This window comes from Brachycentrus maculatus, unplaced genomic scaffold, assembly GCF_059751285.1.
Source record: "Brachycentrus maculatus isolate JH-2025_06_01 unplaced genomic scaffold, ASM5975128v1 h1tg000305l, whole genome shotgun sequence".
NCBI classification, from domain to species: Eukaryota; Metazoa; Arthropoda; class Insecta; order Trichoptera; family Brachycentridae; genus Brachycentrus; species Brachycentrus maculatus.
In genome coordinates, this window is record NW_028281055.1 from 723,100 (window position 1) to 747,480 (window position 24,381).

General features: G+C 30.9%; 1 protein-coding gene across 1 annotated transcript in view; it reads right to left on the bottom strand.

Moving 5' to 3' along the window:
* Nucleotides 1-1,838: 1,838 nt before the first annotated feature.
* LOC148304779 (pyrokinin-1 receptor-like) overlaps nt 1,839-24,381 on the bottom strand; it is an 82,256-nt gene continuing 59,713 nt past the window's right edge. The window contains exon 4 of the mRNA XM_088267777.1: nt 1,839-3,190. Within this exon, the coding sequence (XP_088123903.1) occupies nt 2,618-3,190 (573 nt within the window). The 3' untranslated portion in view covers nt 1,839-2,617. The remainder of the gene's footprint in view (nt 3,191-24,381) is intronic.

Genomic DNA, 24,381 nt, shown 5'->3' on the forward strand with positions numbered 1-24,381 from the left:
GTTACAATTTATCATTTTTGTTTTCAAAAGAACAATACATAAGTGATATACTGAATATTTTAAAAATGTCAGTCGATCATATTTACATTTTAATTTTTTTTTTAAATCAGAAATTTAGAAATAAAATTCTCTTATGCTATATTTTATCGTTTTGGTAATTATTTAAAAATATTACAATAAAAAAGAAAAACATTTTTTTGTAAATGTGACTTAACAAAGATATATAATGCAAAACTTAATAAAGTAAACGTGTAATACATTTAAATGAAGAGCTTTTACTTTTATCATTTCTAGGAATAGAGAAAATATTAAAAATGGGGCTTTTACTAAAATTTAATTGGTAATAAATAATGTAAATACCGACCTCCGGAGCATGTGTAAGACGGAGGATATCGTGAGGGGGGGACATTTTTACCTTTTTCTACTAAATGTTCGGTATTTATTTGGGAAAGACCTGGCAACCCTGGTCATAATCCTGCATCATTAAAATCTTAGTTTTGTTTATAAATATGATCGAGGTAAAAATTTTAAATGTGAGACAAATGATATTAGTTGATTGAAGAATAACTGTTTTCCTTGACAGTCGTTGAAATAAATAATAAATACCACGTTCTATTTTTACCTTCTTACCGCTAAATGATTATGTTTCAATTATATTGCCGCTAGATGTCAGTGCGTTCATTATATGTAGGTGTGAATCTTGAGTAAAAATATTGGTTGTCTAGATTGTGAAGATTAATTTTATTAACTTTCTGTATTCACCAAAATGTCATTAAAAAATAAAATTAAACCGTTGAATTTCACCTTAGAAACAATTTGACAATATGAAAACCATCAGTTATTTTTTAAATTTAAAATTCACTTAGTAAATACCACTTTTTCTTAAAATCTATAGTGACACGCGTTTCGATGCATTCCTCATTATTTTCAAACACCAAATATGAAACTAAGTCTACATTTTAAAATAAACCTTTGGGACGTTAAAAGAGGGTAAGATCTGTTTCTTATTTTTATCAGTGGGAATATGGACAATCAGGGGGGGTTTTAGGTATTGTCATACTGTAAATGATGGGTTTTATGAATTTCCATTGTTTTGAGTATTACAGTTTATAACTGTTCAAAATAATAATTTGAGGAATTCTACCTTAATGTTGTTATATGTGTGATTGTTTTCTACGAGTATTAAAAGGTGAGTGAACACTGAAAAACGATTATTTCTTTAACATAACTCATACTCCCTGATTTTTGTTTTGAATTTTCTGAAAGTCATACCAATGTATGAATTTGTGCACTCACAGTTAAATTTATATAAACCATTGTTATTTAATTCATAACTAAATTTATTTTTATTTGAATTGTTTTAAGTGCAAAATGCTGGTTTTATACTATCAAGGATAATTCGATTTTTGGGTCATTATGTGGTGTTATTTTTGTAAATGATCATTTTCCACTTAGTTATTACATTTTCATTGCGTGTATCAGCTGGTAGGGGGTATTTTCTTGTTGAACTCTGTCACGTGTCTTTTACTAACCATCACTGGTAATAAACAAACAAAAATCAGATAGAAATTCATAAAACCACATTTTGAATGACAAAAATCAGATAGAAAGGCTTGGAAGACCACTGCAATTAATACCTCAAATATGGGTAAGTTCACGAAGTATGACTGTTATGTATTTGGTATTCAAGTATTGATCAGTGGCGCGCATTCCATACTGGCACAAAAGTCATGCTTACCCTAAGCTAAATAAAAAATATACAATATTTAAAAAGTGAGAAAATTGTGCGTTTAACAGAAAAATATGAAAATTAAAAAAGAAGCGACAAGAAATGAATTTTTTACAGTTTAGAAAAAAACACCCGATTTAAAAGTCTATACAAGTCACTGTTTGGAGTTTTATTGAAGTATTAGTTAATATTATCATGCATAGTTTTTTTTTCCTTAATGGGTCATGTCAGATCCCATCTAGTCGACTATCACTCGAGAGTATGTGTCCCTGTCTCAGCGCCTCAAATTTTCTGATCCCCATCCAATCTCGTATATTCCAGAGCCAGGAAGTCTGTCTTGTGCCCACACCTCGCCGACCCTCTATTTTGCCTTTGAGGCATAGTTCACATATAAGTTTTACACTATTTTACAGTAAATCACTGTGCACTTGTTCCAAGAATGTAGCCATCTCTCTCCCAGTATACACTTGTTCATTATCTTGCAAACTGGAATCATTGATAGAGCGGCTTTTGACACTGTCTACCGAATCTCTTCTACCGCTGTTTTCATCCATCATGAGAACGTCGTGATAAACAGACTGCCTATGGTGGCACACCTCAGACTTGGTAACGTCACCTTTCACACTGAACACGGCGATGGTGCCTTTTCTAATTTTATCAGTAAACAAGGTAATTGAGTTCGTTGGGCTTTTGCTGAGTAGCGACGGTTATTGCTTCAGCACTATTTTCGACTTGTCGTTTTTGATGACAAAGGCCCTCACGGACTTGCTGAGAGGCTGGGTATTCCTGGTGGAGTTGTTGTTGCCTTCCTCGGATGTGTTGCTATTGCAGATGATGTGGACAGTGATGAAGTTATACGCATAGTTTACATATGAGTTTTACATTATTTTACAGTATATCACTGTGTACTTGTTCCAAGAATGTAGCCATCTCTCTTCCAGTATACTCTGGTTCATTATCTTGCAAACTGGAATTACTAATGGAGTGGCTTTTGACACTGTCTCCCGAATCTCTTCTACCACTACTCTTATTCATCATGAGAACATCGTGACAATCAAATTGTCTATGGTCGCACACCTCAGATTTGGTGACATCACCTTTGACGTTGAACATGGCGATAGTCCCTTTTCTTATTTTGTCAGTGAACATAGTTATAGAGCTCGTTGGGCTTTTGCTGTGCAGCGACGGTTGTTGCTTCAGCACTATTTTTGACTTGTCATTTTTGATGACGAAGGCGCTCACGGACCTGCTGAGAGGCTGGCTCTTCCTGGTGGAGTTGTTGTTGCCTTCCTCGGACGTGTTGCTCTTGCGGATGGTGTGGACAGTGGTGAAGTGGGTATGGGCGGACAGGACCCTGGGGCTCTGCAGGACGCGGTGGCACGACGCGCGAGGGCGGGAGACGCAGCGGGTCGAACGGCGGACGTGGCGGCGCCGCCCACAACACCGATGGGCGATTGTTGTCTGCAAACCAAGAAAAATAATATCACTTACTGGAAAAAAAACTCATTTAGATTTTAATTAATCAGGCGAATATCCATTAAGAACTTTGAAATGAAGAAGTTGAGGGTACTCAATGATAAAACAACACCTTTATAATTTTTTCCACTTTTATTTTACTGACCAGTGACCGGGTTTTTTCGTTTCACTGGTATTTGTACTCGTATATGAAGAAAAATCTCGAGTCAAAAAATTTGGAAACGAAGCATGGAGTTGAAAAAAAAAGGATGAAAGAAAAATGAATGCATTATCGATAAAAATTAAAAAAGCTGTGCTGACATGGTTGGAGCATGTGAATCGAATGAGTGAAGAAAGAACAATGAAAATTAAACTTGGCCGATTTTTTTGAAAATGAAGTAGATGAATATCGAAGAAAACTTGGCACGATCAAGTATTTCCAATACTTAGACTTGGTCAGGTCGACCATGCACAATAATAAACGAAACGAATACAACGAATCACAACACGAATGAACAAGAACTGTACGATTACATTTTATATTTTTGAAACATAAAATTGATGAAAACAAGTTAAAGGAAGAATGATCAGGTAAGGAATTGAGGGAAGAAAGGTGGAAGAAACCAAAGAATAATGAAATGATGGACAGTAAGGGTTTTAAGGATAGATAGTTATTTCTTGAATGTTTTCCGCAGATAATTTGTGGCACATTTTATAAACTTTATAAAATGAAATAACTTTGTTATAAACACTTTTTTATTTATACAATTTCACCTACCAGTTTAAACAAGAACCTGGTCATCATCAGGGTAAATATCAACTCAAAAATATTAAAAACATTATAATATTCTCACCAAAAAACTTCCACACACTCCGTAAAAATCCTAAATGTTCTTTACATTAACGATTTTTACGGAGTGCGTGGAAGTTTTTTGGTGAGAGTATTATAATGTTTTTAATGTTTTTGAATTAATATAAACCCTGATGATGACAACGTTCTTGTTGAATCCTGTAGGTTAAATTGTATTCATAAAAAAGTGGTTATAACAAAGTTATTTTATTTTATAAAATAAATAGTTATGTTTCAGGAGTTTTTCGTATTTTTTTTCATTAAAAATAGACAAATAATAATATTTTTTAAAGCATTTTGAGTGTGTCCAAATACTTGTTCACAAATCTGGATTATCTCCAATTATAGAAGGATTTTTCATATTATTTTTTGACATCTCATCAAAGATGAAGAAGATGTCAAATTATCTTCTTCATCTTTGATGAGATTTCAAAAAAAAAAAATCGCTGCTCCATTATTTACAAAAAGAAAATCATTTTAGCTTTAATGTATTATGTACCCATTTATAAGAAAATGTTATCATCTTTTCTCTTAAACGCTCTCCCAAGAATTGGAAGGGTAGAAGACACGAGATTGGGACGTGGGGTATAGAATTTAAGATAAATAAACGTCAATAGAGTCGTTAAGATAAATTTTCCCAACATAACGATAGACTAAAGTCGGGAAAATGTTCACGGATTAAATAATGACATCCTGGCAACTCCTTGCTAACATTTTCGTGGTTATTATGCCTCTTCTTATCTATCGTATCAATATTGTTCTAACAGAGAAATGTGGTTGAAAAAGAAGTCGAGATTAGGGTAAATCTCTAGTTCGTTTCTTAAAAGAAAATCGAAGTAAAATGAAACTGAAAATGTACCGAGTTTTAGATGTATTTATTTTTAGACGATTATGTTGAAAAGAGGAAGACAGTCTTCCTGGTCAAATAATTTACACACTTGGTCATCAAGTAAAATGAATCAGATTTAATTTTAGTCTGTGTCCATACAAAAATTCTTCTTCTTCTTCTTCTTCTTCATCTTGTTGTAGGCCTTGTGGCCTGTTTTTTGAAAGGGATTAGCCTATTAAATATTAGCATACAAAAATTAATATCATTAATTGATTGGGCTGCCCTAGTAGTAATATTTATCCATTTTTAATGTGAGTTTTAATTGGAAAATACTACTTTTAAGTTCTGTCCGCCTCCGTAGTGTAATGGTTAGCATTTATAGCTACCGTGCTGGAAGTTCCCGGTTCGATCCCCAGGGGGGGGAGGTGAAATTAAATGTCATTGATTAACTATAATATTTCATTTATATTATCCTGGAATGGTTTCTGAAGCTCAGGAGTGATCTCCTTACCTTCATGTAAGTAACGATACAAAAATACTGCGTCAATACGATGCAGTGCCCTATGACACTTTTGACTCAGATATTTTTAAGACCTCCTATCAGGGCGTCATGCAAGAGAGGGTTAAACGTACATCAATTTATCACGTTGAGTAGTGCTATATTACGCCATGTATCTTTACAGTAACCGCCAAATGGATCCTACAATATACGTAATCCCAGTTTGTGTATTTATATTATACTCTTTCAACAAGTTCCTACAGATAAAATAATAATTATAGTATATTTTGTACAGGCATTTTCTTTATCGTTCTAAATGAACATATTTTGAGTGTGCCCAAATACTTGTTCACAAATTTCGATGAGCTCGAAAAAGGAGTTATTTTTTACGTTGTTTTTTGACATAAAATAATGTCAGAAAATAAAGTAAAAAATAACTCGTTATTACAAATAATACAGATTTGAGAACAAGTGTTTGGACACATTCAAAATATTGTAAATGATTTAAAACATTCAAACGGGTTATTAGATTTTAACATATTTTAGCACAAATCGCTCACTCCTTTCAAGAACGTTAAAAATCAAAATACTTGATTTTTCAATAGAACGTTTTTAAAGTTTAAAAATATAATACAATGTATTAGAAAATAATATCAAGCCACTTATGAATTTTTTACTGCGCAACAGATCTTTTTAGGTAAAACCTGAAGGTTTTTTCTCCATTTGAAAAATATGTAGTATATTTAAAAAAAATAATTAAACAATACCTTTTCTTCAAAATGCAAAAAAAACACTTTCTGCCTTGTAGCGAGTAAATATTAATTTAAAAATATGCCACTTTTGCTGGGATATAGTACATTTTCTGGGCATTCCGAAAACATGCACAACTGAAAATCGTCGATTTTTGATTTATGACGTTCTCGAAAGGAGTGAGCGAAATGTATAACGAGAACCGGAAAGTTTATCGTGAGATTTAAAATAGTTTTTTTCTCATATAAATTGCATTCAAATACGAAATCTCATAAAAAACATAAACCTTATAAAACGTGAAAATAAAATTGCATATTAAAAAAAAAATTGTAATAACTATTCAATGATTTCAAGGAGGCTAATGAAGTAAAAAATTATTATTATTATAAATAATTTTTTTCTATAGTGTTTAATTTTTACAACTTTATTTTACGAGTTTAAAGATTTTTTTGGGAGTCCCACCAAGCCTCACCACCTGATGTGGTTTGTCGATGGAGTTCGATTTTCATATTTATGAAAAAATTAAAACATAAATGATTGAAAGAAATAACTAAACATTGAAATTTCGTGTACAGCACCGTTATAGTGATTAAAGTGAAACTTCTTTTAAAAAAAATAAAGAATAAGAGAGATCGAATTTCAAAAAAAAGAGAGAAAGAGAGAAAGATAGAATATCTCAAAAGAAAAACAACGGGGAAAAAAATGCCATTATCATTTCCAATAAACTGGCAAAAGTGCGACCCGAGTTGACTTGTCAGTTTTCACCTCGACTGCACTTTTGTCATCAATAAGGTCTTGATTGACCAATAACACACACACACACACACACACACACACACACACACACACACACATATCGCTCACTCCTTTCAAGAACGTCATAAATCAAAAATCGTCAGTTTTCAGTTGTGCATGTTTTCGGAATGCCCAGAAAATATACTATATCCCAGCAAAGGCTGCATATTTTTAAGTTAATATTTACCCGCTTCAGGGCAGAAAGTATTGTTTTTGCATTTTGAAGAAAAGGCATTCTATAATATTTTTTTTAAATATACTAAATATTTTTCAAATGGAGAAAAAACCTTCAGGTTTTACCTAAAAAGTTCTGTTGCACAGTTAAAAGTTCAGTAAGTGGCTTGATATTTATTTTTAATACATTGTATGTATTATATTTTTTAACTTTAAAAACGTTCTCCTGAAAAATCAAGTATTTTGATTTTTGACGTTCTTGAAAGGAGTGAGCGATATACATATATATATATATATATATATATATATATATATATATATATATGTATATATATATATATATATATATATATATATATATATATTATATATATATATATATATATATATATATATATATATATATATATATATATGTCTGATGATGTCCCAGTCTGATGATGTCGGTAACGACGAAACCCGGTCGCTGGTCAAATAAAAAAGTGGAAAAGCTAAAAATATTGGTTTTAATCTAATAATAAATTAATATATATATATATATATATATATATATATATAAAACATCCAAACGAATCACCCCACGTCGCAAATCCGGCAAAAAAATATAGCTTGACGGTACCCTAAATTGAATTAACTTACAAAAACTATTTTTAAGTATAATTCTCAACCATCAAACATACGGTAAGGCATAGGTATTATTACGCTATATTACTAAGAGTTTTCTAGCACGCAATCTGACAAATTATGTCCCTTAAACATAATTCCATAATTCTCAACCATCAAACATACGGTAAGGCATAGGTATTATTACGCTATATTACTAAGAGTTTTCTAGCACGCAATCTGACAAATTATGTCCCTTAAACATAATTCCATAATTCTCAACCATCAAACATACGGTAAGGCATAGGTATTATTACGCTATATTACTAAGAGTTTTCTAGCACGCAATCTGACAAATTATGTCCCTTAAACATAATTCCATAATTCTCAACCATCAAACATACGGTAAGGCATAGGTATTATTACGCTATATTACTAAGAGTTTTCTAGCACGCAATCTGACAAATTATGTCCCTTAAACATAATTCCATAATTCTCAACCATCAAACATACGGTAAGGCATAGGTATTATTACGCTATATTACTAAGAGTTTCCTAGCACGCAATCTGACAAATTATGTCCCTTAAACATAATTCCCATGTACGCCTTAAAATAGCAACGCTTTATGTGATATAATTAGAGAAAGCTATTATCGTTTGGGGATATTCAAGGAAAGAATACGTTGCAAGACATTTAAATAAATAATTCCTAAAGTTGGAAATGACAACTTACCAACTTTCTTTTAGTAACCGATTTTAGAAAATATCGTTAGAATAACGTACAACATCAATTATACAAACACTCTAAAATGCTTATTCTCTAAAATCAAGTATCACATTACAAAATATCTATTTAAACTCTCTTAAAAATTAATAAATTAATAAATTAATTAACTTTTTAATTTTGAGTTTAATTGATAAATTTAAACTCTCTTAAAATAAACTATCTTTAAAATTCCATACATTAGTATGGAAGTGAAGTATGAAGTTGGCAAAAAATAATGAAACTAGACTATACTAGCTACATAGAATGAGTGCAAGGAAGAGAGATTGGCATATTTTTTTAAAGGGAAATATTTGTGTTTTTATTATTTTATTATTTCGTCCGCCTCTGTAGTGTAATCGTCAGCACGCTCGGCTACCGTTCTGGAGGTCCCGGGTTCGATTCCCAGGGGGGTCAAAATAATATAAGTGATTTTTTCACTGTAATATTTATTCAATATTACCCTGGACTGGCATCTGAAGCGGAGGGCTGATCACCTTTCCTTCGTGTGTAAACGATCAAGATAACACTGTGTTCATATGAAGCAGTGCCCTATGCACCATTGGGGTGCAGATAAGGGTTTTAAAAAATTATTTACACAGATTTTTCAATTTCATACTATTTCTTTGAGTCTAAGCGGCTCAATATAAGGAATTGGTATCAAATTGTAGTAGAGTGGATTCGAACCGAGAAACTCTAAATTAAGAGTCCGCGACACTAACCACGGGACCACAACCCGACATTGTATCCATAAAATTAAGAAAGGAGTGTTAAGACGGTTTGGACAAGAGAAACGAATAAGTGAGTTGAGAATGGTAAAAAAAAATTATGAGGCGAAAGTAGTTGGAAACATTAGCAGAGGAAGACTGGGGAAAAGTTGGCAGGATCGAATGCGTAAAACACTTGAATTACGTCAATGTTGCACCAAATGAGCAAAATCTAGATATTTATTATTTTACATCGCTACGAAGTCGGTTGTGATCCCGTGGTTAGTGTCGCGGACTCTTAAGTCAGAGTTTCTCGGTTCGAACCCACTCTACCACAATTAGATACCTATTTCCGATAATGATCCACTTAGGGTCACAGAAATAGTATGAAATTAAAATATTTGTGAAAATAATAAAAACAAATATTTCACTTTAAAAAATTTAAAAAATAATAAAAACACTGATAAACACTGAATGAGTGAATCATTTAAAAATGTGGCGATTTTCCAAAAGTGTTCACTTGCCGTGAGATTAATTTAATTATAAATATAACCAATATAGAATAAATTTTATATGGAAAATCACTCTTAAATTACTGAGATTTTAGTACAATAAAAAAATCTTCACATCTATTAATTTGATTTAATAGGGGTTTGCGGTTTATGGTAATAATAATTTAAGGATTGGTGTTGGAAAAGAATAGCACAAACGAACAGCAGGACGTAAATAAACGTAATACATTGTACATATTATGCTGAAACAACATGAACAGGTTAATTGAACAAAAGATTAAACTATTATAATTTTAAAAATGAGGTTCATTATAATTTTAATCAGGAAAATCGTCAAATCTACAGAATGCAAAAAATAATAAAAGTAATTATATTTACAGGTTCCAGCTTGACTAAGCGGTGGGCACAATATTGAATCAGTTTTATTTTGCTTCCAAAAATAATTCAAACCCTTATCCGTACCCCAATGGTGCATAGGGCACTGCATTATACAAACACAGTGTTATCTTGATCGTTAACACACGAAGGAAAGGTGATCAGGCCAGTACCAGTCCAGGGTAATATTGAATAAATATTATAGTGAAATAATCACTTTTATTTATTGGACCCCCCTGGGAATCGAACCCGGGATCGCCAGAACGGTAGCCGAGCATACTGACCATTACAATACGGAGGCGGACAATCCATAAATAAAGTACTGTAAAATAAAAATACAAAAAAAAATAAATGAATATATAATATACCCTATATAGATTTAAATACAAAAATTCGGTTAATTTATCAATATCAATAGAATATTCAATTAAAATATAAGTTAACCTTCTTAAATGTAAAAGTAGAATAATCGATACTCCGCAACATAATTTTATTGAAACCCTGGTAACATTTTTCGTATTTTTTTTTTGCTTAAAACACTCTTTTTGTATTGAAAAAACATGTTTTTAATCGAAATAAATATTGCGTTAAAAAAAAGAGATATTGAAAGGCAGGCAGTTAAAAAGGGGGGTCAAGATAAATGTTGGTGACTTCACTCTAATATTATTACTATGGACTGGTATTCGAAACGCAGGGCTGATCACCTTTCCTTCAAGCATTTAATGATCAAGATAACACTGCTTTTATACGATTCAGTGACCTACGCACCATCGGCCACGGATAAGATTTAGAATAATTTAATTTAAAAAATCGAATCCTATATTATTCTAAAAAATAAAATGTGTGCGGAATGTGCTTGGTTTCTCGTGCAGCCGGTCGCGTACTGAATTGTATTTTTGAAAGTACACCCTTAAAAGAAATCTCAAAGTCAAATAATTCAGTTGAATACTTCAATATATCGTTGGATACATTTTTAATTTGTTGCCCACTGAGGCTGATGTTAGAGGTCAAAATAAAATATGGAACAAAGGCAAAATAAAGGAATGGGTAAATGATCAAGAGTTCATTCTATGAAAATTGTAAACTATTTTTATTTTTTTTTTGTCTCTTTTTTTATGTATTAGGTTAAAATGGATAAAAACAATCAACAATGTAGGTATGTAAAAAGAACTCCACCGACAAAACACACAAGGTAGCTTGGTGGGTCTCTGCAAAAAATATTTTAAATATGATCATAATTGTTATTTTAAACAAAAGTAAACAATTTATGTAAATATTTTTTTTAATGTTCTTTAAAAAAATAGAAACGTCAAACTTTCTTTGTAACTAATTAAGTCTCGCAAAGCGATTTATGTTCAACGCCTTGTATTCGAGGTGGTAGGCAATCGTGCTAAGATAAATATTACGTAGGCGTCGGCGTCGGTGTCGGTTAAAAAATGAAATTATGAAATATGGGATCATAAAGCTAATTCTTAAAGAAAGAAAGTAAGACGCGGGAGGAGGAAGGAGGGAATGTTTATATTGTTGTAATTTTACATGTCAAAAATGAAATACGGCTTAACTTTAATTATGGGCATTTTACATCCTTCCTTCGCCCAATTTTTGAAAAATTATTCCTGTGTTTTGAATTTAAATACATTACAAAAAAAATGTTTTATTTTCAAAAGAAGATTTTTCTTAACTGATACAAACCGACATAAATATTTTGGATCTTGGAACTACATAGCATTTAGCAAAAAAACAACTAAGTATATACTTATTTCCACATACATGTTATTTTACCAGGGACCGGGTTTCATCGTAACAACTTTAAAATAATATTCTTAAATGTTGTAACAACGGCATTTATATATTAAAATAACAACTTTTTAACAATAAAGTTGTTATTTTATTATATAAATGCAGTTCCACCAAAAAATGTTTGAAAACATTAAATATATGAACTTTAATAATGGAATCAATAGCATAGAAACAATTTCGTTAATTGATTTGGCAGTCGCTTTGTGGTAATATTTATCCATTTCTTATTTATGTTTTACTTGATGAATACCACCATTTATTTTGGCCGAGATCTCAACTGGTTAAATTAGAACGCATTCGACCGAGCTGAGGGCTACACGTCCAACTGCGATTTTTTAAGAATAAATTATTTTCAAATATTTTTTTTACATCTCAACAAAGATGAAGAAGAATATGGAAGTCTGGGAATTTACAGACTTCCATATTCTCCTTCATCTTTGTTGAGATGTCAAAAAAGTAATATGAAAATAACTCCTGTAATTGAAGATAATCCAGATTTTGTGAACAAGTATTTGGACACACTCAAAATGTTGTAAATATATTATTTGTTGAGATATTTTAAATATTTTTTTACTTCCTACCTTTATAAACCTAATACCTCAAAAATATATATTTATTTGGAAGAAAAACTTATTTTCTCAATGCAAAAATGGTATTTTAAGAAAAAATCAATTACGTCAAATGTAACCTGGATTTAGAGAAAACAATATTGCGATTTATCGTACATTGGACCATAAAATTTATTGTGGCACGTGTTTCGATGCATTTCGCACAATTTTGAAACACAATACAATGCTTAAAAATGATGAAGAATGCATTTAAAAACGTCTCATAATAGATTTTTTTTTAACTTGTATTTATCGTGTAAAACTTAAATTTTAAAAAGCATGAAAACAGTATAAAAAGTTTGGCATCGTCTTTACCGATCTTCATACCCCGATACATATTTAATACATACAAATTGGAGTCTAATATTGTACATACATAAAGTTTAAAGTTTGTTGTCGTTTCCAAACAACTAGTTTGCATCCGTTGAAATAATGTTTATAACATTAATTCAAGTATATGAGAAATGTGCGGCCAGACTTTTGACGTATCTGTGAAATAATTTGAACTATTTGTTAGGTCGGTGATTTGGCGCCTGCTGTAGGCAAACCTCAAAGCATTTGTGCTTGGTAAGAAATGGATTTAACTCTAGAGGCGTTTTGGGCATTTGATTCATTCGATTTAAATGTTTAAATGATCAAAGAAAACACTTGTTTTTTACCACTTGAGTTTTATCATAGACTACATGTTTCAGAAGTAAAACTTCCATCATTCAGGTCTGTATAATAACTTAAATATAAAATATAAAATTGTTCTATAAATAAGGAGAGGGGAAAGTAAGGAGAAGGGGTTAGTCAAGGTACTTTACTTAAGTACTTTACTTACTTACTTTCCCCTCTCCTTATTTATAGAACAATTTTATATTTTATATTATAGTTATTATACAGACTTGAATGATGGAAGTTTAACTTCTGAAACATGTAGTCTTTAATAAAACTCAAGTGGTAAAAAACAAGTGTTTCCTTTAATCATTGTAACATGTCTTACCACAAAGTTAATGCCGAAACAATAAATAAAATAAATGTTTAAATGCTGCATGTTACAAAATAAATATTTATACACAATTATTAACCTCGAACGTTTAAAAATAACATATTCTAAAGAGACTAGTTAAAATCGATTGACTAGTCTAAACAACACCTTTGTGTTGTAAGTCTACACCTAATCTACTCTCTAGCCTTATAACCCTTATCTGCACCTAATAATGCATAGGACACTACATATTATTAGCGCACTGTTATCTTGGTCATAAATGACGTATAACCTTGGTCATAAATTACATATAAGCCATACTGGTCCAGAATGATATTTTAAAAAAATTTGACAGTGAAAATCGTTTATATTTACTTAGAGCCTATTGGAAATAAAACCCGGGGCTTCCAAAATGAAAGCCACACACGCGTAGCACTAAACTATAGAGGCAGACAAATTTTACAAGATTTAAATATTTGTTAAATATATATGTCCGCCTACGTGGTGTAATGGTCAGCGTGTTTAGCTACCGTACTGGAGGTCCCGGGTTCGATTCCCAGAGGGGTTGAAAATAAATATTTCTGATTTTACACTGTAATATTGATTTAATATTACCCTGGACTGGTTCCTGAAGCGCAAGAGTGATCACCTTGCCTTCATGTAAGTAATGATCAAGATACCACTGCGTCAATTCGATGCAGCGCCCTATGCACCATTGGGTGCGGATAAGGGTTACAATTAAGTAAGTTAATATATTTATACATACATACATTAATTTATAAATTTTTATTTTGTTGTTGCATAGACACACCAAGCCACCTAACACCAAGACAATTAAACTCTGCCCACCCCTGTGGAGAGCAGTGTAATGTTTTGTCAATTTGTTATAAACATCACACGTATTTTCCGAAAATAGGTTTTCTTTACTTTTAAATCCAGGTTCAGGGAGGCCATTAACATAAATCTCGAATTAGGGATGAAAATGTAATTGCTACCCAATTCTGGCGAAGAATAAATATTAAATGAAGAACACCTATGTATCCCTTTGAACCGTTTTCCACCCCCAATTTTACCACAAACGGATGCCCAGTAATGTATAATGTCTATTACATTATTTGAATGCCTTTTGACCTTTTCGATTCACCGCTGTTGAGCAAACTGAATAAAGAGCATTCGCGCCTGAAAAAGCTGCCTTCATTTAAAGTTGTTTTCAGGAACGTGAAGCGATTTCAGTTGCGAAGGAGTGATGGAGGCTGTGCTCTTTAATATCCTCCCCATCATTCACCGGCCGGGAGAGTGATGGTAAGCTGTAATAAATAGTATGTAAGATCTCACCAATGGTGCTGTAACCAACAAACATTAATTTAAAAGAAAAGCACGACTGTTTTCAGTTCTTTTGTATTTTATTTACTAACCATGATCTCAACATTTTGAGTGTGTTGAAATACTTTTTCACAAATCTGGATTATCTCCAATTATAGGAGTATTTTTCATATTAGATGCTTTTTAACGCTAACAATGTGTGAATAAATAAGTGTAGGTACATAGTTGATTTATTAACCTTCTTTTCCAACTCTCAAGGCTCTTAATATATAATTGGAGATAATCCAGATTTGTGAACAAGTATTTGGACACACTCAAAATGTTGTGCATAAATTATCTGGTCAAATTATAAGCTAAAATGATAAAAATTAATATGATAGTTTCTGGCGTTTCTCATGTGTGTGTTTACAATCCAGGATTCAGACCTCACATACTAATAAAAGAGTTTCTGCTCAATAAAAAGCTTATTTTCATCCTACTTATAGATGTCTCTAGTGAAGTTCTAGTGATTGAAGAACACTGTTTCAAAATGGGTTCATATATATATGTAGAACTTATAAGAATTTGGTTGTCAATAATGGGTAAAATTGTTGAATGTTACACGTATGTAAAGTGATCACTTAAACCAGTCTAAAACGGACGTCAGCCATGTAAATGCCCAGACTTTCATATTCTTCTTCATCTTTGATGAGATGTCAAAAAATAATATGAAATTGAAAAATTTGTACAAAATATAAAAACACAAATATTTCTTTAACCTTTTTATATTTTGATATATCAACATAGATAAAGATAAATAATATAGAATTCTGGGTATTGAAAGGGTTTATGACCTATCAAAGGCTGGTTAAGTGATCACTTTACACACGTCTACCCATGATTGACAATCTTTTTAGAACTCCTAGATAAATCATAAATCTAATGGCGCTTTATGTTTATGAAAACCAGATTATGTTATGAATATTCAAATTATAAGTCGCATAAAAATTGAAAATCACGTTTTCGGGAGTCTCTCACAATGTAAAATAATCCCGTTAGGATGTTGCATACATCTAATTGTTATGATCTTTTTCTGAATAAAAGCTTTCTCAAACACACTTTGGATGGCTCCAGTGATACCTAAAGCTCATACCTAAAGCGTCATGAGATTTATGAAAAATCATATATGTATATGTAGGAGTGTCGATAAATATCTATATAAGTTGTTTTTTATTAAAATATTTATTCAATATCATCCTTGACTGGTACCCGAAGCGTAGGATAAATAATTTTGCCTTCACACAATTTTCGATGAAGATAACACTGTATTGATGCATAGATGAATAAAATTATGAAAGTATTTTGCAGGGTAACGAAACTCGCTTACTTTTTCACGAAAGTAGGAATATTTAGTAAAACTGTAATTTAATTTTTGTAAAAAACGTAGAAATTCTATTTTAAGACAATTTTTTGGATTCAGTTTTATATGATACACATATGTAATATATTGTTTATATGCGCTTGTAAAATTTTATGCAGTAGGCGATTAAGTGCGTTAGGAGTTTAAAAATATTCTTTTTTGTGTTTTCATCCCCACAGCGGAGAAGCTTTCAACATAATTTATTGGAAAAAATATATATTCCCCACACATTTAAAATTAACCCCCCTGTTTTGGAAGAGATCGGAAGAGAATCGAGCTTTGGGAATCGTCCATACGGAATATAAATCAAATAATCATGAAGTTTAGCGGTAGAAAATCGTATGAAACCGCGAAATTTTGCAGATGTTGTATTATGTATATATACAACATTTTCAGTGTGTCCAAATACTTGTTCACAAAATCTGGATAATCTCCAATTACAAGAGTTATTTTCAGACTGATTGTGTGTGATTATAATCCAGGATTCGGACCTCACATACTAATATAAGAGTTTCTGCTTGATAAAAAGCTTCTTTACATCTCACCAATAGATGTCTCTAGTGAAGTTCTAGTGATTCAAGAACAAGGTTTCTAAATTGGTTCATATATATAGAACTTCCAAGAATTTGAGTAGTGTGGTTGTCAATAATGGGTAGAATTGGTGAATGTTACACGTGTAAAGTGTGTAAAGTGATCACTTAAACCAGCCTATGACGGTCGTCAGCCCCGTAAATGCCCAGACTTCCATATTCTTCTTCATCTTTGATGAGATGTCAAAAAATAATAATAAATATATACTCGTAATAAAATTAATAAAACAACAATCCAATCTAAGCATTAAATGCTATTTAAACCTGCCCGCCATGAGCAGTGTTTAGTATTGCGTGTGTGTTACTGTTACGTTCAGTAGATGGCGCTGCCATTGCGTTTTTTTTTTCCAAAAAAGCGTTTTTTTGTGTTTTTTAAATAATTTTTCCAACATCGGAACAAATAATATAATAAAAATTTTAAGTTATTAGAAAAAATTAATAGGTTTATACACATATCAATTTTTAAAATTAATCCAAAGGTCACTTTGGATGATTTAAGATTTTGAAGAAACGAACATGAACCTTTTTTTCATACGTTTATAAATAAAAACATGCATTAAAATACACGCATAATTTAATACAATGCTGTGTTGTAATTGTACATAATGAGATTTATGATTTTGAACAAACAAACATGCACATTTTTTATACATGCATAAAAGTCCATCCATAGTTCAAAACAACGTTGTGTCGAAATTTCAACTTTATGAGATAGATGATTTTGAACAAACGAACATACACATTTCTTTTTGTATAGACTGTGATAAATTATGTGTGTTAAACAGGTGTTCTGAATATCCCAGTTGATCTGTTTATTTGTGTATAAAATTGATACTTAATAATAAAACAGTTGGATATTCTATTCTGAGAGAGATAGATTTGTACATCAATACATTTCATAAATACGAAAAGAAAAGAAGGGTAAACAATAATAATAGTAAGTCAATAAATACCCTCACAAAACAGACATTGAAATTGGACCACGTTATGCAGAAACCACCCAACACAACACAATTTGCAAAATTTGAGTTTTTGATAGATCCTACTTCAACAATTTATATATTTTTTTATTTGAAGAAGACACTTTGTCCAAGAAATCAACACGACAATTTAAGGAGAATTTTTTCTTATCCTCAACCAATAAATCCATAAAAAAATATGTTGGGAACATCTTTGTGGGTTGACAGCTTTCAGTATTTTCACTTTAAAATTATTTACATATATACATACATGATCATATTGAGTAAACATCCATGTAGTTTAGATGTGTTAGATTTTGAACTAGAAGAAGATGAAAAAAAAATCGCTAAAAGCATCGATGGTTGGATGTATTCAACCTAACATTTTTATTGAATTTTGCTGAAATCATCTAACCAATGAAATACCCAACTGTAAACCTAATTGGCGAAATAACGTATATATTTTTTTAAATATGACAGTAAACATTGCTTCTTTATGGTAATATTAAAACTCACCTAACTTCTGCCATTTAACTCAGTAAAATATTTTTTTTATTAATTCTGAAATCATTCAAATGCAATTATCTCAACATTTTGAGTGTGTCCAAATACTTGTTCACAAAATCTGGATTATCTCCAATTACAGGAGTTATTTTCATATTATTTTTTGACATCTCATCAAAGATGAAGAAGAATATGGAAAAAAAAAAAAAAAAAAAAATGAAAATGGTATTTTCTGGCGTTTCTCATGTGTGTGATTATAATCCAGGATTCAGACCTCACATTCTAATATAAGAGTTTTTGCTTAGTAAAAAAGCTTCTTAACATCTCACCAATAGATGTCTCTATTGAAGTTCTAGTGATTCAAGAACAAGGTTTCTAAATTGGTTCATATATATAGAACTTCCAAGAATTTGAGTAGTGTGGTTGTCAATAATGGGTAGAATTGGTGAATGTTACACGTGTGTAAAGTGGCCACTTAAACCAGCCGATGACGGTCGTCAGCCCCGTAAATGCCCAGACTTCCATATTTTTCTTCATCTTTGATGAGATGTCAAAAAATAATATGCAATTATCTCAGCGTGCCAATTTGTGGATAGGATGGTTTCTGCATAACCTGGTCTAAATCTAAATATTCTTTTGTTTGTTTTTCGAACCAAGAACTTTCATATATTTTAATGGAGGAAATAATTGTTTCACTGATCCTCGAAACAAAACGTTAAGATAAAATACCAACTTTCTTCAAACAAGTCTCATTTAAGTAATTCTTAAAATACGAAAACAAAACATATGAAATAATAATGGTGCTTTGCTCAGTTAGTTTATAATTGCTATCGTATCAAAGATGCAGATATAACGATTTTCAATAAAAAATTAGATTTAAAATAAGAAGAATCTATGCACAGTATCCATGCTTATTTATTTAAAAAAAAAAACTTTTTATGCAATAGAAACTCAAAAAAATATAAATAACAATAGACCCATATTTTTTTAATTTATATTTTTTATTTGAAAATGGTACATTTTTGTTTTTTATTTATTTATTATTATTTAGACAAATATTTCAATCTAATATTATTATCTGTGAGCCTAAGCGGCTCATTATTAGAAATAGGTATCAAATTGTGGTACAGTGGGTTCGAACCATGAAACTCTGACGACTTAAGAGTCCGCGACACTAACCACGGGACCACTACCCGACACTAAGATTAACAATATGACAATGACTAAAGCCTCCTCGCTTTTGTCAATGTTCCTTGTGATAAGAAATTAAAAATAATAGTATAAATTAAATAATAAAAAAAAATAAGAAACAGCTTCTACCCCTCTTCAACCTTCAAAGTCCCAAAGACCCAACTCTAAAGTTTAGAATAAGCTTCACATACGGTGTTTAAAAATGATGCGGAATGCATCGAAACACGTGTCACAGTAGACTTAAAGAAATAGTGGTATTTACTTAGTAAAACTTTAATTTAAAAAAAAAACTTTTAATTTTGAAAATATTCAAATGCAATGGGTTAGATGGTTTCTGAATAACATGGTCCAATTGGTAGCGAATCAATGGACAAATATTTGCTCTCATTCCTAATACACTTCAACGTCAGAATTCCATACATGATGCGAAAAATATATAGACGAACAATATTTTTTCAGACATAATTTCGACATGTTTTTATCTAGGTCAAAGATTTCTGGTGCAAAGAAATGATTGAAGTGTTTGGATGAATTGAATCCTTCGCCCTTTCATTCTAACATATCGCTCACTCCTTTCAACAACGTCACATCTAAAAAAAAAATTGAAATTTCAGAAAATCGTTTTGAAAGTTTTAAAATAGAATAAAACGTATTAAAAATAAATATCAAGCCACTTATTGATGTTTTATGTAGTATGAAACATATTTTTTTATGTAAAACCTGAAGGTTTTTTCTCCGTTTGAAAAATATTTAGTATATTTAAAAAAATAACTAAACAATACCTTTTCTTCAAAATGCAAAAAAACACTTTCTGCCCTGTAGCGGGTAAATATTATGTTAAAAATATGCCTCTTTTGCTGTGATATAGTACGCATTCCAAAAACATGCACAACTGAAAATTGACGATTTTTGATTTATGACATTTTTTAAAGAAGTGAGCGATATGACGTTGTTGAAAGGAGTGAGGGATATATGTTTGTAAGGAAAGGAAAATATAACTACTAAATATATGGGAACTGAACAGCGAGTACTGAACTAATGGGAAGTCAATACTAACGAAGGCCTGACTACAAATTTATTAAAAGCACACTATGTACTTATGTCATAAATATTAAGCACCATGCTTTTATATGGTAAACAACGTATAAGGGGTTGGGTTTATTCCAACATATAATAAATATGAAAATATATATATATTTCCGAAATAAAATTATTTGGGTCACAAATTTTAATTGATATAAACGAAAATTTGATTAAACTTTAACTAACTTACTTACCATCACAGACATTTATTGCTTTGGCAGGCGGAGAGTATAGAACGCGCACCACTCTGCCTTTGTAAAAAAAATATCGCCTCTTCCACATTCATGCATTTTCTCATACATACCCGCCGATTGTTTCGACTCTTGGCCGGACCACATTCAAGTATTTGACATACTTGATCATGCCAGGTTTTCCTCGATCTTCCTCAACTCCTATTTTCATTCTCAAAAAACTATATTCGATAAAAAAATATTTTATCGTTATTTACTCACTAATTTCTTCTACATGTCAAAATCACCTCAACACAACTTTCTTAATTTTATCAATAAAGCTTATCTCAGCCTTGATTTTTTTCCTTATTTCACCATTCTTACATATATCAGATATCGTTTAGGCGCACATCCGTCTGAGGGATCGCATCTCGACGACAATCAGTCTGATCTCATACTGGATATATTTTTAAATGTATTAACGCAAAAAAGCTGTGAAGTTTAAATTTTATTGTAACTCTAGAAAAAACAGCATTTAAAGTATAACACTACATACCTATTTAATATTTCTCCATTTCTATAATTAAAAGATATGACTTATAATCTAAAAATTATTGTCATAGTTTTTTTTCTAAACTTAACCATCCTCATTTGTATAATTAAGCTTCAATAACCGAAACTAGATTAAAATCCTTCGAAACGACCCTTAAAGTTTGAGTAAATTAAATTTAGGATCGGAGATATGAAAAAGTTGTTGCTGGTAAAACTATCAAATTAAATTTTACACAAAATATACTATTAAAACTTGATACTCGTTATTTAATTAAACAATATTACTTTTATTCCAACCAGACTGGTTTTAAAATATAATTACTTTCAATATTTTAAAAATTGTAAAGCAAACTTTCACTATTTTCTTTATTATTTAATATGTTACAAAAGTTTTTTTTTTAATTTTTATTCATTTTTTCACATTTCTACTTAAACTCTTGAAATTAATAACCCAGTTCTCTCCAATAAAGAGACTGAGCTCTTGTCCTTGGAGAGGGTTTTACACTTATTATTTATGTTTGTTGGTAATAACATTTATTTTTATATATTTTTTCTTTCTAAGATTAACATGTATAAAATTGAAATAAATATTTTTTAGCATTTTAATGTCTTAATTTTTGTATGTCTATGGGATGGTTTAATGTTCTGATGTAATTGTTTGGTATTGAATTTTGGTATTGTAATGTCAAGTTTGTATCTCGGACATGATCTGTTATTTAGACATAAGTAATTTTTACCCTTAAATAAATGGATAATTGCTGTTTTTTTATTGTTTCTACTATTGGGACTTTATATATTAAAAATAATAATTATGTTAGGTAGATTTTTTATTATTTTTAAAATAATTTTAATCATTATTTTTTTAACTATTTTGATAGGGCGCATATTTCCAGGCGTTGCAACGCGTTGTTAAAACTATATATTATATTTTCTTCTTATTATTCATCTTGGTGTAGGCCTTGTGGCCTGTTTTTAAGAGGGATCAGCTTCCTGCGATGTCAATACCCAGCTATCGACCCATCTCTTTGGTGTTCTACTCGGGAATCGTCTACCATGGGGTATTATATTATCATTTATTTAATTTCTTCTTCATTTTTTTATCCTTATCCGGACAAAGTTTTTGAATGACTTTTTTTGCACGGAGTTCAATGAGGGGCAGAAGGTTCATAATACAAAGAATATGAGATACTGGGTCCATTAATCAAAGCTCATCAGGAATAATGGACAGGATCTTTATGCTGCTTAATGAATTCGATGGTGTGTATTTTTTCAAAAACTTTTGTGGACAAAAGTTGGTAAAATGAAAGATATATTTATCATTTTTATTATGATCAGCCAACAAATAAAAAAGAAGGAAATAACGTAAAAGCTTCATTGTTATTTTTATAACAATTGTTTCATCTTTAAGGGACTTCCTTAATGATTCTGAAAATAATCTTGTTTAAGGGTCCCTAAATTTACTTAAAGCGTATATGATGAAAGACTTTGGTCCAAACCATATTAGACTTTAGTCTAAACCACTATACACTAACAACCAAATGCCGTGTTGTTAGCCCTGAAAAATTCTCACTTGAAGATTTACATCTTCTTTTGTATTAAAAAAAATAAGAGACGGATCGTCTCATCTGATATATCTTTATAGATTTAAATATATAATCCATAGGGTAAACAATCTAGTATCCGAAAAACAATTTCAAAAATGATTAATAAATTACTTTTTATATCATTTGTAAAAAAGATTTTTGTGACATTTTTTGTGTGTAATTTTTGTCCTTATATCTTCAATACTTTTTTCATCAAAACTGTAATATTTTTGCCTAAGTGAATGAAAATTAACTGCTACACTTCGTAACGAGTCTGAAGCATTTATTCTACCCTAAGTAACTGAACATTTCACGTCAGTGAACTACGTTCATAAACGTAAAGGAATTTCCACGCCAAGACCCAAAAACACTCTTTGACTAACTCAGCACTAATCCAAACAATGTACCTCATACTATAAATTCTATTTTTATATTGAGTTCGAATAATAAATATTATTATGAGTGTCTAAGGCAAGCTGCTATAAATTTTACTGTTTTATCAATACAGTCGAATTATGAATTCCGATCAATTTGAATACAGAAAATTTATTGCCTCACTCACGTGATTTTACAGCGCACTAAAATTTTCAGGCCTAGCGAGCATGTACCTCACGGAAGCATAAAATTTACTTTGATTTCAAAGTTCTTTTATGGTTTAGCTGAAATCTGAACGCGGTAATTTGAAGTTCTCCATTCAGAAAAAATAAATTATTTTGATCGAATGAAACGGTTCGTTGGTTTGTTTTTACAGTTCACCGATATCGTCATAAACTACCCAGTGTAATTGGTAACAATACATCACGAACTTTGAAGTTTAACAATAAAAGGTTTATTTCATATAGTAGACTCTGAATATATCGAGATCGTATAATCGGGAAGCGGATTATTCAGGATGTTTTTAATTTCGAATTTTACAGATTTTTTTATATGGGTAGAAAAATATAACAATTTAATTCATTAGCTACACAAACTATATCTTCTTCCTTGCTCCATCTCAACTTTTTAGACTATTAGAATCAGCTCTCCTCAACCTCAAGTAGGTCCTTCTATCATATCGCTCACTCTTTTCAAGAACGTCATAAATAAAAAAAACTTGGTTTTTTAGGAAAACGTTTTTAGTTTAAAAATATAATACAATGTACTAAAAATTAATATCAAGCCACTTATTGAATTTTTTACCGTGCAATAGATCTTTTTAGGTAAAACCTGAAGGTTTTTGCTCAATTTGAAAAATATAAAGCAAATTCAAAAAAATAATTAAGCTATATCTTTTCTTCAAAATGCAAAAACAACACTTTCTACCATGTAGCGGGTAAATATTAAGTTAAAAATATGCCTTTTTGCTGGGATACAGTATATTTTCTGGGCATTCCGAAAACCTGCACAACTCTAAATCTATTTTCTAATGGGAGGGTCCGATACCTTGCGGGAAACCCGCCTGGCACAGCGCGGGTGTAAACTGTGCACCTTCGAGTTAAGCTTAGACAATGATGTTCTCTGCGTTAATCTAACCATGATGTTTGTGTGAAAGCACTAAAATAAAGAATTTAAAAAAAAACTCTAAGTCTGTGATTTTTGATTTATGACGTTCTTGAAAGGAGTGAGCGA